The sequence below is a fragment of the Chrysochloris asiatica genome, unplaced genomic scaffold (assembly GCF_000296735.1).
Source record: "Chrysochloris asiatica unplaced genomic scaffold, ChrAsi1.0 scaffold00049, whole genome shotgun sequence".
NCBI classification, from domain to species: Eukaryota; Metazoa; Chordata; class Mammalia; order Afrosoricida; family Chrysochloridae; genus Chrysochloris; species Chrysochloris asiatica.
The window spans coordinates 11,418,525-11,436,590 of record NW_006408567.1 but is presented as its reverse complement, the minus strand read 5'-3'; the positions used below and the strand labels follow the sequence as shown (position 1 = coordinate 11,436,590).

Sequence of the window (18,066 nt, the reverse complement as noted above, 5' to 3'; positions counted from 1 at the left end):
AACAATACTGTACATGGAGTCCTGGTGTGGCACTGTAGTATAAGCACTGGAATGCTAACCACAAGGTTAGCTATCAGCTGATCTTTGGAAACTCTATACAGGATCGCTATGAGTCAGAACGTACTGGACGGCACTTAACAACAACAACAACATATTGTCCATTTTTTAAACTACTTTGTTCCCACCTGACAACAGTTACATAATTTGGAGATACATAATTTCTATGTAATCACATGCATTATAAGTATATCACATGCATTTAAACAGTTCACTTCTGATAGTACGTCATGCTGTTTCCACATTTTCATATAAATATTGTTATGAACTCTCCTATATATCTTTGAACCATTATCTGATTATTTTCTTAGAATAATTTTCTAGATGCGGAATTGCTGATCCATAGATGTGTAGTTAGATCTATACATTGCCCCCTAAAAGACTCTATCAATGTATCTTCTACCAACATCATTGCCAACACTGGAACCTATATTTTTTCAGTATATGCCAATCTGATAAATCAAACACAAGGTATTTTCTTGTTTGTTTTTTTAATGTGTTTCCTTTATTACTAGGAAATTTGAATTTTCATACATTTAGCACATAACTATACTAAATAATAAAGCTAGCACTTATATAGTATTTAACATAAGCCCAGTACTTTAAATATATTAACTCAGGTAATTCATTATGCAGTATTGCACAGTAACAACATGATGTAATAGGTACTGCTCATACTGCTGTTTTACAGACAAGAAACCAAGGCACAGAAAGGTTAAGTGACCTCTCCAATGGTGCACAGTGGTGGTGCCAATATTCAAATGAATGCAGGCTGGCTCCAGAGTTCACACTCTATCACTGCTCTAAACTGTCTTTTAGAAATGTTGAATGGTACATTTCACTTTTTAATTTTTCTTCCATAATTATGTAGTTTATTAGGGAAGTGAACAGGTTACAATTCAGGATGCAGCAGTTTTATCAGCAGAAACACCTCTTCCCTGCCATACTGCAGACACTCTTGTCTTCGACTTCTCAGCTATGTGGCCCCTTGGCCTCTTCCCTGCTCAGGCAAGTCTTTTAGTTTTGTGAATGCCCTAAACGCACATTCTGCAAGACAGTCTCCTGCCCATAGGCACTCAGCTTTACTCAGTCCAGGGACCTAGAACCCACAGCTGCTCTGTCTCTCCATGCCACTGCCTCTACCGTTGCCTCTACTGCCGTTACTTTTCTAGGTAGGGATCTCATGCTCCACTCATGCTTTTCCTTCTTGATGGTCCTGGGACCGTCTCTTGCTGCTTCTGAAATGGCTCCTTTTAAGCCTAGCTGGATGACAAAACTAACCAATCCCACCCAAACATTTAGAAGCCATTGGAGAGAAGTCATATACTCAACATACCACATAATCTGACAGAAACCTGACTGCCTTCAGTTAAAATAGAATCCTACACGGAAGACTAGGATTAAAGTTTTGTATAAAGTGTATTTCAAACACTCCTTAAGACAGACAGCTTTGAAATTTAAAGTAAGCATGGAATCAAAATTAAAAGTGTGTTCAAAGTATTTTCTCTGTTTTCCTACATTATAGGAAATGACAATGGATATGGAAACTGATAAAGAGCGAAGATACTTCACATTCACAGGTGAGAGGAAAAAGGGATTTTGTTATGTGAAATAAGTCATCATGGAAATTAAAGCTGAATTCTGGGACATTAATAGGTAAATTTGTAAAGGACATTATAAAAACTAACAGCCCACATGATCAATAGATATTCCAGTAATAACAAGTCACTATTAGGAAATGCTTTGAAGTAACACACATAGTGATTGTTGTTAAGTGCTGTCGAGTCAATTCTGACCCATAGCGACCCTGTATACGGTTTCCAAGGAGTGGCTGGTGAGCTGGAACCACCAACCTTGTAGTTCAAGAAGCTTTGCAGTCTGGCGCATTAACCCGCAGCACCACAATATCTACTTTTAATTCACTGTGAGTGTTATTTCAAAGCACTGGCCACAAATATACACTTTTTTTTTTAAGTTTTTATTTTATTGTGAATTATGTGATAGTTTACATGGGAGATCATTATCTTTACATTCATCCTATTGTATTTCATTTCATTGCAATGATTACAATCCCCTGCATGCATCATCAAACAACCAAAGGGTACACACTGCACACCTGCTCTCCTGCCGCCAACACACAGCCCTTCTCCTTCCCTGAGTCTTGAGTCCCCAACTGCTCCATCTCTCCATGTCATCATCTCTGACTCCATCCTTGGTGTCACTGCTGCTCTGGATAGGGTTTGGCACTTTGCTTTTCTCCCTTGATGGTTCCAGGGACCTCCGCTCCTGGACTGCAAATTTACCCACTCCCCTCCTTTTGTTACAAAATGTCTACTTTTACCTTTCCAACTCTCACAGTCAGTCCTGATAGCAATCATTCCCTATTGAACCACAAGAGTCTTACCCCCATCACCTTTTATCAGCCACATCCAGACAGGTTGGAAACCACTCAGTGGAGATTCTACCTTTCCCCTGCACCCTCTGGAACTAGGTTCCCTATTGAAAGCTTGTAAGCCAGTCACTTCTTGCCTCCATAGCACCTCCACTTTGGGTAGCCAATGTCTAAGTTATCAATCCCCGTTGATCCTGTGTACCAAGGAGGTGGGAATGATCCTCACTGTAAAGATTTGTTTGCCCCTTAGCCATACTACATCTACAAACATAAGTCAAGTTCATCAAACTGTAGAGGATTATTCTTTTTTCCCTCTTCTTTCTTCTTCTAGTTGTGTTCTGATCATCCAGCCAGTGGAGCCAGGTCAAATGGATACTATCTGCAAGTGTGGGTGTTCTTGTGCATCTCCCCTCACTTCACCCCAGCTGGATACTTCACACTCTGCTCTAGTCTTCTGGGGCCATGTCCCTGCCCCTGGGCCCAGGAGTTCCCAGGTCTCAATCCAAATTATACTGCTGGCCAACCAGGTCTCAATCCAGGTTAACAAGAGTCTACTGAATGTGGTAGGATTTAGCTCACAACTTCATTGCTGTTTTTCCCCCACTTTCCCTCATTGGTGACCAACATGATGAGGTATATGTCTTCTTTTTGAGTTATAAGAGCTCTTTATACAATATATGTTGTTGTTATTATTAAGTGTTGTTAAGTCAGTTCCAACTCATAGCAACCCTGTATAGGGTTTTCAAGGAGCAGCTGGTGGGTTTGAGCCACCGACCTTGTAGCTCAAACCAACCTTGTGATCCAGCACATTATCCTGCAACGCTACACTAAGACTTTGTATACATATAGATATTCCATCTATATATATACCTATATAGTGGTGGTGATGTGCTGTGGAGTTGGTTCTGACTCATAGCGACTCTGTATAGGGTTTCCGAGGCTATAAATCTTCACAGGAGGAGAAAGCCTCATCCTTCTCCAGTGGAATAGCTGGTAGTTTGAACTGCTGACCTTGAGGTTAGTAGCTTGACTCATAACCACTATGCTACCAGAGCCCCTTGTATACATATCTATATAAACTAAAGGAGCTCTGGTAGTATAGTGGTTATGAACCAGGCTGCGAACTGCAAGGTCAGAAGCTCAAAACTACCAGCTGTTCTGCAGGAGAAAGATGAGGCTTTCTGCTCCTGTAAAGATTTACACCCTCAGAAACCCTGTATAGAGGCACTATGAGTCAGAACTGACTTCATGGCACATAACCATCACTACCATATACACTAGGGAGCACATTTGCTGTATAGGATAAGCACTGTATTGTGAATCACAAGTCGGTTGTTCAAGGCCACTAGCTGCTCTGTGGGAGAATGAGGAGGTTTTTCTGCTCCTATAAAGATGTACAGACTCAAAAACCTATACAAGGTTGCTTATGAGTTGGAACCGACTTGACAGCACTTAACAACAACAATGTATATTATAGTACTTATTTTTATATAGTTAAAAATAAATTTACCATTTATATCTGTCATTTGTATTTAACTTTATTCATTATATTTTGTAGGGAGTTTTTCTTTAAGAAAAAATTTTATTATGCAAATTTCATATTAATACACTATTGATATGCAAGTTAATACACTATACATATGAAAATTTCCTTTCATTAACCTAGCCCAGAGTTAACCACTGCCAGTTGACTGAAGGGCATCCCTTTAATACCTTTAGATATTCTACATACATTTGTCACACATAGAGCCTTCCTCCTCTTTTTTTTTTTTTTTCTTGTGCAAAATAGACCATATTGTAAGAGTGCTCTATGAAATTTTGTTTTTCACTTAACAGTATTTCCTAGTTTTCTTTCCATGCTAATACATAGATATCTCCTACTATGTTTGAAAATATTCTCAGTACAGATCTATTACAATGTATTTAACCACTCCCTCAGGAAACATTTAGATCACACCCAAAATAAAGAGGTTTTTTTCCCCCCTTTGTTTAGATTGCCAAAGCTACAAATCTAAATCCTAAAGGTCTATCTTTGGTGCCATGCTAAGAGTTTCTCCACATCAATATTTCATCTTAGTACTTTTATGGTTTCTCATATATTTCATACATATAACTGACTACCTTTTAAAATTCCTTCCTTAGGTCCATTAATTATCTAGTTAAGTCTCTTGGGTACTCTAGAAGGCAACTATCATATTTCTACAAATAATGACAATCTGTTTTTTCCTTTTTAATGTTTATGCCTCTCAGCCTTTTCTTTGTTTTTATTTCTTTCCCCTCTTGGCTAGATTGCAAACACCTATTTTAAAAGCTTGTTTCCAACTTTAATTTGCAATTAAACAATGGGGAGACTAAAGGGAAGTATTGAGCTAGTTCAATAGCAGCTGTCAAGCTGCAAGAGAGGAAACAGTAGGTTGAAAGTTTCTTTCAAAGGGAATTCATTCACTCAGCCAAAGTGCTGCAGTGTATTTTGTGGGGTCAGGGCACGCTGTGGAGAAGGCTGGTGGGGGGACTCGCTACATATAGGGGGATTAAGCAAGTAAATAAATAAATTGAGGATAATAAGGGACAGATTTCTCTCACAGAAAAGAGTTACAAATATGTAAGGTGGGGAGGGGGGACCCATTGCTATTGAGTTGATTCCAACTCATAGCAACCCTGTGTGTTGCAGAGTAGAACTACACCACAGGGTTTTCCTTGTTTTTAAAGTTTTTTTCTTGTGAACTGAGTGAGGGTTTACAGAACTGATCCTAAGTCCCACATTTAATACATCATCCACTTTGTGTCATTACAATGATTGCAATCTCTTCCATGTGCCATCAGTTAACAGTACTTACCTCAGTTGACTCTTGCACTGCTTGCTCCTTGTGTCCCCACAGGGCTATCTTGACTGCAATCAATGCAATAGGCAATGAAAGCAGATTGCCAGGCCTGTCTTCCCAGTGCCACTGGGTGAATTCAAACTGTTAACCTTTAGCAGAGTGCAAACTATTTATACATCCCAAGGTTCTTTTGAGAAGGGGAGGGCTAGAAGAAATCCTGTGGTATTGGATTAGAATAGAAAGTACTGGTGTGAACTAATGGGTTTTAATATACATAGATTGTTGTTGTTAAGTGCTATTGAGCTGGTTCTGACTCATGGAGACCCTGTATAGGGTTTCCGAAGAGCAGCTGGTGAATTTGAATCGCTGATCTTGCAGTTCAAATTGATCTTGCGGTTCAGTGCTGATCCTAAGCATCACACTAAATAGATTGATCTAAATATAAATATGTGTGTATAGATATATATACAAATATGTGTTTGTGAATATAGCTACTGTTGAAGATTGAGTGGTGTCTCACAAAAAACCATGTTCAAGTTCTACTCCCTGGTTTCTATGAATATGACCTTGTTTGGAAACAGGGTTGTTGAAGATATTATCAGTTAGGTTAACATGAAATCATACTGGAATTGGGTGGATTCTTATCCCATCTGTGTAAGGTCCTTAAAAAGGAGGAGAAAAGACATAGCAAAACAGACAGAAGAAAGTTATATGACTGTGACCAGGAAGAGGAAGGGTCCTCCCCTAGAGCCTTTGGAGAGAGCAGGATCCTGCCAACAACCTGAATTCAGACCACTAACTAGTGTCTTGTTACACGAGACAATACATTTCTGTTGTTGTAAGCACCCCACTTTGTGGCACCTCTGTACGGAAGCCCTAAGGAACTCTACCACTTTTACCAGTTGCTGTTGAGTTAATTCCACATCAGATGTATGTCAGAGTAAAACTATGCTCCATAGAGTGTTCAACAGCTGATTTTTCAGAATTAGATCTCCGGGTCTTTCTTCCAAAGAATGTCTGGAGTGAACTCAAACCCCAACTCTTCAGTTAGGAGCCCAGCATGTCAACTCATGAGCTCCAGGAAACGAATACACATACGTGTATTTCTTGGCTCTGGCATAAAGATGCCTAAAAGTCAATACCCAAGTAACAATGAGCACATCTAGTGCCCAGATATGGGTTTCTAAATACCATTCTCCACTAAAGTGAATCAGATCAAAAGCCTCTCTCCAGGAACTCCCTAGGGTTAAATAGCCTAGCCATAGGCTCCAAGATCTGGTCTATCGTTTTTTTACATATGGGGACACTGGAACCTTAGGTGTGTTTGTTTGTTTTTTCTTTTCATTTGGTACTGGTTTTCATGAGAGGACAGGAGGGGAAAAAAATTAACACAGAACTTCCCCCAATGGCTCTCTGAAGATGGGTAGTGTTGTTGTTGTTTTAAAGTGCCTTGCCGTCAAGTCCCTGTATAGGGTTTCCGAGGAACAACTGGTGAGCTTGAACCACCAACCTTGCATTTCAAACGGCTTTGCAGTCTGGCGCATTAACACACAGCGCCGCACCGTAGGAATCGTATTTCATTCTTTCCTTCTCATTAGAAAATCAAAGCACAGAAGAACTATGCCTTGTACCTGAATCAAGAACTAAGGTCTCATTTTTACTCACTTGTAGAAACCACTTGACTGCACAGTTAAAAACTGTTCATTCTTGTAATAGTAATAATAAAGCTGTGCATTCTTGTAATAATAATAATAATAATAAAGCTGTGCATTCTTAGCTCTTTGCATGCTAAACCAGTGTTTCTGTCTGAGTGCTTAAGCAGACATCTGCAACATCTTATCAGTATACAAGCTCTTTACAACTGATACCAGATGTGTTGCTTGGGGAACTTATCCATGACTCCAGGCCTTTGTGATACTGCGAAAGCATTTCTCTGCTTGAAAGGACAAGTTGGTATTTACATTGCTTTTTGAAATATGTGTAGCACAACATCTGCTATTTTAATCATTTTAAGTGTATATTTCAGTGGCATTAATTTTATTCACAATTTGTACAACCATCTTATTTGTTTCTAAAATCTTTCTAACACCACAAACTGAAATTCTTTTGCACATTAAGCATTAATTACCCATTCCTCCCATCCCAACTCCTGGTTACCACTCATCCTGTTTCTATTGCTATACATTTTCATATCAGTGGGCTCATATATACATGGCCTATGTGACTGGCTTCTTTCACTCAGCAGAAGGGCGCGAGCACTTACGTTTTTAATGATCAGTGGGTATCTTGTCACCCGTTGCATAGGCTTCAGTATAAAGCTAGAAAGCGGCATTCCTTTACATCGAGGGTCCATTGCCAACCTCTGAAACAAGAGATTCGAGATGTGTACTTTAGAAATTTGCAAAACTCAAGGTCAGTGGCATCAACACGTATGTCATTTGGGACTCCCCACTCATTATCTCATTATCTGAATAACGACTGGGATTGTAGACCTGAATGAGTTATACTGTTCCAGGGTGAAGCACTTTCTAGATGGAGAATGGGAGACACAGATGTGACTCATCTTCCCAATTTAACTCCTGCTCTCCGGATTCTGGATTCAACAAATTTGCCATGGTCCCTTACTTATACATCATCCCTTACTTACAGAGATGAGATTCTGGCTTTACAGAGGGTATTTCTCCTGGGTATCTGCAAAACTTTTGTGATATTCCCAGGAACAAGAAGAATCACAGGACTATACCTCTAGAATGTAAAGTTCTCTCAATTGCTCATTGTCTAGAGGGAGCCCCTAGTGGGAAGAGGAGAGGAGAGTGGAGTCCTGGGGTTCAGGCCACACCCTGCACCTATGGGCTCCCTGTGTCTTTTTTCTCACCACATTTACCAATTCTGTCAGCTTGTCTGGAGGACAAGAGTCCATCAACCCCAGAGAAATCTGTCTATAAAACATAGAGAGGATAAGGTGACTTTGCTACCAAAGAAATACAACCAGAAGGTTCCTTAGAGGTAAGATGGGGAGATTTCAGCTCACTTGCTTACTTTGGACATGCCATAAAGAAAGACCAATCCAATCATTCTTGGCAAAAGGCTAGGGAAACTCTCAATGAGATGGATTGACACAATGGCAGGAACAACGGACACAAAGTATTGAAGATCATGGATGGCACAGGACCGGGCAACGTTCCATTCTGTTATACATAAGGTCACTGTGAGTCCAAAAACAGCTCTCAAAGGTTCTGGTCAGGTGTAATGACTGACCGACAGGTACTGCGCCATGAGCTGGGCCTGGAGCCCAGAGCACTGTCCACATCTTAATTTGCTCCAACTCTGAGCATCATTCCAAGACTCTCCAGAGCTGACAAAAGTGTGGCAGACTCTCAAGGGATAACAGAGGGATGGGTAGAGAGGAGAGAGGAGGAAAAGGGGAAGAATGACAAGGCGTTTCTCTTAAGTTCAACTGTATCCGATGATAAGCTCATCCTGCCTCTGCCAAGGGAGTACCCAGTCTTCGACTCAATTCCAGACTAGCATTCTTCTCAAGCCTTCATCCACCATAGGTCTATTTTGTAGCAATATTTTTCACCTTAGAATGAATGACCTTAGAATACTCCATTCATTATAGTTGCAACAGATATTGCATTATTTTCAGCAAAATTTTACTTGCATGTGCTCTTAATAACATTGTTTGATGATTTCTGCATTCCATTGGCTCACCTCTCTTTGAAATGGGCACAAATCAGTTAGCCAGGTAGCTGTCTTCTAAATTTTTTGGCATAGACAAGTGAATGCTTCCTGTTCTGCATCAGTTTGTTGAAATATTTCAATTTGTATTCCATCAATTCCTGGAGCCCTGTTTTTTTCCAATGTCTTCAGAGCAGCTTGGACTTTTTCCTTCAGTGCCATTGGTTCTTGATCATATCTGCATCTTAATATGGTTGGACATATTTCTTTTTGGTACTGTTACTGACTCTGTGTATTCTTTAAATGCCTTCTGCATCATTCAATACTTTGCCCATCAAATCCTTCAATATGGCAAGTTGAGGCTTGAATCTTTTCTTCAGCTCTTCCAACTTGATAAAGCCTGAACCTATTCTTTCCTTTTGGTTTTCTAACTTCAGGTCTTGCATATTTCATTATAATACTTCAAAGCTGCCCTTTGAAATTCTCTGTTCAACTCTTTTACTTCCTTGTTTCTTTCATTCACTTTAGCTTCTTTACACTGGAAAGCAAGTTTCAGAATCTCTTCTGACATTCATTTTGGCCTTTTCTTGCTTGCTTCCTTAATGACCTTATACTTTCTTCCTGTATGATTTCTTGATGTCATCCCATAAATCTTCTGGTCTATGATCTTTAGTGTTTAATGCATCATATCTGTTCTTCAGATGATCTCTAAATTCAGGTGGAATATGTTCAAGGTCCTACTTTGGCTCTCATGGACTTGTTTTAATTTTCTTCAGCTTCAGCCTGAACTTGCATATGAGCAATTGATGGTCTGTCTGTTCCACAGTCTGCCCCTGGCCTTGTTTTGGCTGATGACATTGAGCTTCTCCACCATCTCTTCCCACAGATGTAGTTAATTTTATTGATATTATTCCATCTGGTGAAGCTCATGTGTATAGTCGCCTTTTATGTTGTTTAAAAATGGTATTTGCTATGAATTAGTCATTGGTCTTGCAAAACTTTATCATGTGATCTCCAGCATCATTTCTATCACCAAGGCCATATTTTCCAACTACTGATCCTTCCTCTTCATTTCCAACTTTTGCTTCCATTTCTGCTCATTAGTACTTAGGATATCAATCTTTATGTATTCCATTTCATTTTTCACAACTTACAATTTTCCTATAATCTACTTTGAACATTCCATGTTCCAATTATTAATGGATGTTTGCAGATGTTTCTCCTCATTTTGAGTTGTGTGTCATCAGCAAATAAAAGGTCCTGAAAGCTTTGCTCCATTCACATCGTTATGGTCAATTCTGCTTTGAGAAGGCAGCTCTTTCCCAGTCTTATTTTGGGCACCTTTCAATTTCGGACACTATATCTGACAACGGTCTGCAATGTTTTCCGTGGCTAAGCTTTCAATGGTAGTCTGCTTCTTCTTCTTCTGACTCTGTCTTAGTCTGGAAGCTTCACTGAACCCTGTCCACCATGGGTGACCCTCGGTATTGGTAATAGCTTCCAGCATCACAACAACATGCAAGCTATCACAATAGGACAAACTGACAGACTAAGTGGTAAAATAAAACACTAACCCCTGGAAAACAGATCCTTGACAACATTTCAAAGCTTCCAGGAGCGGCAGGGCTGGTGGGTGCTCTCCAGACCCACCTCCTTGCTCACCACCATACCTGAAAGCTAGCACTAGCCCCCTGTGGTTATTCAAGACCTCAATCCTGGTTGGCTTTCAGCATGAATATGCTTGCAGAATCTGCAATAGTTAGGGTTTTGTGTTAACTTGAGTAGGCCAGGATTTCCAGAGATTTAGCAGTTGAGATGTGCTTATTCCCATGGTGATGAAATCTAATACAGGCATAGTTAACTATGATGAGTGGCTATGAGCAGACAATCAATTAAAGGGATACTTCTGTGGAGGTGTGGCCTGCTCACAATATAATGAACATGCGGGAAAGGCTCTCTGGGACTCTGGGACTCTGCAATGGTAAGCCATTTCCTTGGTAATAAACTTCTCTTTGTATTATTGTTGTTGTTGCTAAGTGCCGTCGAGTTGATTCCAACCCATAGCGACCCTGTATAAGATTTCCAAGGAGCAGCTGGTGAGCTTGAACCCCCAACCTTACAGTTCAAACGGCTTTGCAGTCTGGCTCATTAACCCACAGCACCACACTACATACATACATATATTTCCTGGTCTTGCTTATCTAGAAAACCCAGCCTAGGATACTGCTCCACCTCCCCAGCTGCCCATGTACATACAGCCTGGCCTCCTTACTTTGACAAACTCCTTGAAGTCAGGGGCCTCATCTGTCTTCTGCTGGATCAGAGCTGCACCATTGAGCTGGCAGCTGCAGAAGCGGATGTATGGTTGCATATGTGGCAGCTGGGCAGTCAGGATATCCCCAATCATCTTCACGGGCATTTTCTCCCCAGACATCTTCTTTCGTACCCTTAGTGCCCTGCACCAGAAACATAAGACGTTAGCCCCCTGCCTGCTGCTGGCTCACAGCATCAGGTACATTTCTGGGTTGCACAGAAACGGAATGAGTGTGAGGGTTTGCAAACCAGAGGGCTACTACAAGATCTATTTGGAAGACAAAGGATGGAAAAGGAAATGGGAGAAGAAAGAGAGGTCACCAGGCATTTTTCTTAGATTTGCCAGCTATTCAAAATAAAAACTACATCTAAAAAGATCTTTGCCAGTCAAGTCAACATAAAACCAATTTATTTTTCCTTTTGGAGAAATATGGAATCCTTTCTTTAGTAACTCAGACAGGTCCCTGTTTTGATGTTTCAGTTTACAGAGTATCTGTAGTGGAAGCTCCAAACACTGAGCCCATTTCTGAGGCCACTGCTACCAATGGTAAGCTGATATTTCCAGAGGGTGAGCAGGATGGTTTTCAGAGAAAAGAGAAACAATCATAGGATGCTAAGGTTATGCATCAACTTGGCTAGGTCATGGTTCTCAGTGGTTTGGCAGATACTATGAAACCATTATGTGATTTAATGGGGGCAGCCAATCAGTTAAAAGGGATGTGGTCTTGAGGGTGTGGCCTGCAGCCAATATATATGGATGTTCTGGCAAAACTCCTTGCTTTCAGTCTTTCATCTGACTCATCCTCCTCTGACCTTTACTTCTTGGGACCTGAGCCAGCAGTCTACTGCCTGACCCACAGATTTTGAGATTCACAGCTCCTACAGTTCTGTGAATCAGAAGCCTGCCATCTGACCTGCCAATTTTGGTGCCAATTTTAGGTTTGTCAGTTCCTGCAACCATGCGAATCAAAAGAAGCTTCCAGCCTGAAGTATGCCCCAAGGCTTTGGGACTTGCCAGCCTCCACAACTGCAGGAGCCATTTCCTTAAACTTTCTCTCTCTCTCTCATACTGGTTTTGCTCCCTTAGAGAATCCAGTCACTAAAGTCAAGGATAAATTATTGTGTAAACCACATCCTTCATTGTCCATTTGATACTTCAAATGGAAAAAGAACAAGCTAAGGACTTCTAAAAAGAAGTCCTTATACATATGCCAATCATGATAACGGGCCAGTGAACCCAAACTGTTTACAGTGTAGAATCTGAGAAGATGCATTGATGAGACTGGGAAATGTTTATTCTGGGGTCCATCTGTTCAGGGCCATGATAAAAAGGACGATAAACCTGACTTACCAAACTCTGATACATCAACTTCCAACACCAGCACATGAAAGGAGGGCAAGTGAGCTTCTACACTGCAAAGACTACAATATGCTGGGGGGGGGGGGGGGGGCACAGCATTTGTAGCCATGAGTATGTTCTTCCTACTCTAGTGATCACAAAAGGTACTCAAGAAATATGTGTGGGATGGATGGATGGATGGATAGATGGATAGATTGAACTGTACATGATTCTAACATAAGACTGGGAAGATGTCACTGTGAATTCTTTTGGCTGTTTTAACGTCATGTTGGAGATGTCCTGGAGGTAAGGGTAAACCTTATGCCTTTGAGTCAATTCTAACACAAGATGACTCTGTGTGTACCAGAGTACTATGTGCTGCATAGAGTTTTCAATGACTGAATTTTTGGAAGTAGATTACCAGGACCTTTTACTTAGGAGTCTCTGGGTGTACTCAAACTGCCAACTTTCTGGTAAGAAGCCAAGTATATTAACCATATGCATCATCCAGGGGCTCTGGTAGTGGTCATGTGCCGTGGAGTAGGTTCTATTCATAGCAACCCTGTACAAGGTTTCCGAAGCTATAAATCTTTATGGGAGCAGAAAGCATCATCTTTCTCCCATGGAACAGCTGGTAATTTCAAACTGATGACCTTGAGGTTAGCAGCCCAACTTATAACCACTATGTTCCAAGGAGCCTTTATAATACTAGTGTTGTTGTTGTTGTTATGTGCCATGGAATCGGTTCTGGCTCATAGCAACCCTGCACAGGGTTTCCGAGGCTGTTAATCTTTACGGGAGCAGAACGCCTCATCTTTTTCCTGTGGAACCGCTGGTAGTTTCAAACTGTTGACCTTGTGGTTCGCAGCCCGATTCGTAACCACTACGCTTAGGCCTTAAAACTTCGTATTACTTGATTTCCTTTCTCCTGCATTTTTGAGTATAGAAAAGTCCCATGGACTGGAAAAGCCAAGGGGTTGAAAATGAAGTGGGGCAGTAAATGATGTGGGACAAACAGGGATGCCACTTCCGGTGGCTGTCCTTGTGAGGAAAGATACTGATCAGCACTTCTCCTGGGCTGTGAGGAAGATAGTCCCCTCAGGAAAGACTGATGGGAACTATGAAATAAAGATGGAGCAGTGCACTTGCCATCTTCCCATTGGAGGATTGTTGTGCAATATTCCCCAATATGCAGGAATTTGCTCAAGGCCCCACATACATCATTCTGGTCTTGAGGCACTTAAACCAGCTCTTTGATACTGAGGCCTACAACTATACACTTCATTTGTTTAGCAAGGACGTAGGCTTAAAATCCATCCCCATAATGAGATCAGAGTCCTGAGTGGTTAATGCACTCAACAACTAACCAAAAGGTTGGAAGTTTGGGTCCATCCAAACATGCCTGGGAAAAAAAGCCTGGTGATCTATAACTGAACAAATCAGCTGCTGAAAACCCAATGGAGCACAATCCTGTTCTGAAACACATGGGTCGTCATGAGTCAGAGCTGACTCCTGGTAATTCAGTGGTATTGTGTGCATCCCGTTCTGGAATGTTCTACACAGAGAGACTTAGGAGAACTGGGCTTGGAATCAGATTTGAGCAGGAGTGCCACCATGTCCAGGGTCCCTGTGATTCAGTGATTGACGCCACCACCCTGAGAATATTCTGCCCTTTGATGAGCTAATTTGCAATCTCACAGGAAGGTCTCACCAGCAATTAATCCACTAAGGAACATTTCAAAGGACACTCAGTGTTTGCTGAATGAATGAGTGTTCACAACACTCTGAAGTCTGCAGACCAAAGGGACAGTTACAATAAGAGCTAGTGTTTATTCATCCTTCCTCTGCTTAAACATGTCTTACACATATAAAGTACTTGTTGACCCATATTCAGAAGCACACAGGAATTAAGTGACTTGACCAAAGTCACACAGCTAGTGAGAGACAGAGGGAGACCTTGAACCCAGGCATCCTGGTTCCAGAATCTTGGTATGTAAGGATAATACCACCCAGGCCCCTTAGACCCACTTTAACGCCTAACATCATTTTCCACTCCCTTCCAGCAGTAACCTTTTTACCCCTCATTTCTCTCTGCTCTTCTCCCTGCCTCCCACGTAGTTTCTCTTGCTTTGCCAGTATTTCTCTTCATTTTATACTGCTCTCTTAGTTTTGCTGTTCTCCTCCTTGCCCCCAGTCTAAAATCCCTTTTTTTCTTTCTCCCCACACCTTTTAGCTTTTGTGTTTAAACAAGATAAAATTGTGTTCATTCTTCTTAAATTCAAAAGAAGATAAGTTGAATACTTTTTACTTAAGAAAAATACTTTTCTGTTTTTAGAGGATCTTTCATTTCTTTTTTTTAATTCTTCCTCCACCCATCCCACCAGCAAAGGCAGGAAAGGTCATTGATAAAAATATAACAAACGAACAAACAAAACTATTCCCAACACCTGGGTTCACCACACACCTAGTGTAGGATAACGCACCTAGTGCAGGATAATGCACTGGACTGCAAAGTCAGTTTGAACTTCAAGGTGAGCAGTTCAAACCCACCAGTTGTTCCTCAGAAACCCTCCACAGGGTCATTATGAGTTGGAACTAACTCAACAGCACTTAACAACAACAACCACCTCACTTGCCAGCTATCACTTTGCCAGCTGCTTCTAAGAGCCTGCATGCACCTGACACTTGATATTAAAAGGTTCTAGATCTTTCTGCCCTAGCCTATTTATTAAAACATATATATGTCTTAGCTCTTGGGGCTCACCAGTAAGAAGAGATGAGTTAGGAGTACTAATGCCAAACCAGAAGCATCATTTGAAGCAAATCTGCATGCCACAAGCTGACCCCTTTTTACTCTCAACTGGTTTGTTTGATCCTCCACTTGTCTGTCAGTTTGTCTTACTTGTAGTTGCTGTGATTCTGGAAGCTATGCCACCATAATTTTAAATACCAGTAGGATCACCAATGATAGACAGGTTTCAACTGAGCTTCCAGACTAAGACAGACTAGGAAGAAGGGGAGAAGTGCTACTTCCGAATATCTGTTGTGGTTGTTGTTAGGTGTACAAAAGTCAGTAACCAGTCAGCAATCTTAAGCACAACAGAACCAAGCACTGCTGGGTCCTGCACCAACTCACAATCATTGCTATGCTTGAATCCATTGCTGCTGCCACTGTGCCAATCCATCTCACTGGGGCTCTTGCTCTTCTTCACAGACACTCCAATTTACCAAGCATGATGTCCTTCTCCAAGGACTGGTCCCTCTGAACAATATGTATGAAGTATAATAGATGAAATCTGGACACCCTGGCTACTAAGGAGCATTCCAACACAGATTTGTTTATTCTTTTAACAGTCAGTGGTACTTCAGATATTCTCTTCCAACACCATAACTCAAATGCCTCAATTCTTCTGTAGTCTTCTTTATTCATTGTCTGACATTCACATACATGTGAGATTATTGAAAATACCAGGGTTTGGGTCAGGTACATCTTAGTCCTCAAACTACATTTTCCCTCATGACCACTTTAAAGAGGTCTTGTGCATCAGCTTTGCCTAATGCAAATACATCTTTTTTGAATTCTTGACTGATGCTTCCATGATCTGAGCAAAATGAAGTCTTTGACAACTTCAATCTTTTCTCCATTTATCTTGATGTTAATTATTTGTTCAATAGTGAGGATTTTGTTTTCTTTACATTGAGTTGCAACCTATACCAAAGCGTGTGGTCTTTGATCTTCATCAGTAAGTCCTCCTCACTTTCAGCAAGCAAGGTTGTATCATCTACATATTGCAAGTTGTTAATGAGTCTTCCTTCAACCCTGATGCCACATTTTTCTTCATATAATCTAGCAAATAAACTTAGCATATAGATTGAATAAGTATGGTAAACGAATACAACCCTGGCGCACACCTTTCCAGATTTTAAAACATTCAGTGTTCCCTTTTTTTTGTTCGAACAACTGCCTCTTGGTCTATGTACAGGTTCCTCATGAGCACAATTAAATGCTCCAGAATACTCATTCTCCGCAGTGTTACTCAGTCCGTGGGTCACACAATCAAAAGACTTTGCATAATCAATAAAGAACAAGAAAACATCTTTCTGGTACTCTCTGCTTTCAGCCAAGATCCATCTGACGTCAGCAATGATATCCCTCATTCCATGTCCTCGTCTGAATCCAGTTTGAATTTGGGGCAGTTTCCTGTCAATGTACTGGTGCAGCCATTTTTTATTGATCTTTAGCAAAATTTTACTTGCATGTGATATTAATGATATTGTCTGATGATTTCCACATTCCGTTGGGTCACCTTTCTTTGGAATGTGCACAAATAAGGATCTCTTCCAGTCAGTTGGCCAGATAACTGTCTTCCAAATTTCTTGGAATAGATGAGTGAATGCCTCCAGTGCTGCATCAGTTTGTTGAAAGATTTCAATTTGTATCCCCCAAATTCACAGATCTTTGTTCTTTGCCAGTGCTTTCAGCGTACACTGGACTTCTTCCTTCAGTACCATTGGCTCTTGATCATATGGTACCTCTTGAAATAGTTCAAAATCATCCATTTATTGTTGGTACAGTGGCTCTGTATGTTCCTTCTATCTTCTTTTGATGCTTTCTGCATCATTTAATATTTTGCCCATAGAATCCTTCAATATTGCAATCTGAGGCTTGAATTTTTTTCTTCAGTTCTTTCAGGTTGAGAAATGCTGAGCATGTTCTTCCATTTTGGTTTTCTAACTAGAGATTTTTGCACTTTTCTTTATATTTTATTTTGTCTTCTCGAACTGCCCTTTGAAATTTTCTGTTCAGTTCTTTTACCTCCTCATTTCTTCCATTTGACTTTTGCTTTAGCACCTCTATGCTCTGGAGAGCAAGTTTCAGAGTCTCTTCTGACATTCATTTTGGCCTTTTCATTCTTTCTTGTCTTCCTAATGACTTTTGCTGTCTTCCTGCATGAAGTTTTTGATGTCATCCTACAACTCTTCTAGTCTTCAGTCATTAGTGTCTAATGCATCAAATTTGTTCTCCAGATGATCTCTAAATTCAGGTAGGAAATGTTTAAGGTCATATTTTGGCTCTCATGGACTTGTTTTAATTTTCATCAGCTTCAGCCTAAACTTGCAAAAGAAGCAATTGATAATTTGTTCCACAGTCTGCCCCTGGTCTTGTTTTGGCTGATGATAGTTCATGTTCTGATAATTAATGGATGCTTATAGCTGTTTCTCCTCAATTTTGAGTTATGCCCTATCAGCAGATGGAGGTATTAAAAGTGTTACTCCTTTCAAGTCATCATGGTCAACTGTACTTTGAGGAAGTAGCTCTTTCCTGTATATTTTGCCTGATGATATACACTATATATATATGTATGTAAGGAGCTCTGGTAGCATAGTGGTTACGAATCGGGCTGCGAACCTTAAGGTCAGCGGTTCGAAACTACCAGCTGCTCCGCGGGAGAAAGATGAGG

General features: G+C 40.7%; 1 protein-coding gene across 1 annotated transcript in view; it reads right to left on the bottom strand.

Moving 5' to 3' along the window:
- Positions 1 to 18,066, bottom strand: part of ITSN1 (intersectin 1 (SH3 domain protein)) — a 352,172-nt gene that overhangs the window by 35,442 nt on the left and 298,664 nt on the right. The window contains exons 32-33 of the mRNA XM_006862548.1: positions 11,225 to 11,408; positions 7,535 to 7,633 (exon numbers count right to left, since the gene is read on the bottom strand). Coding sequence (XP_006862610.1) covers positions 7,535 to 7,633; positions 11,225 to 11,408 — 283 coding nt within the window. The remainder of the gene's footprint in view (positions 1 to 7,534; positions 7,634 to 11,224; positions 11,409 to 18,066) is intronic.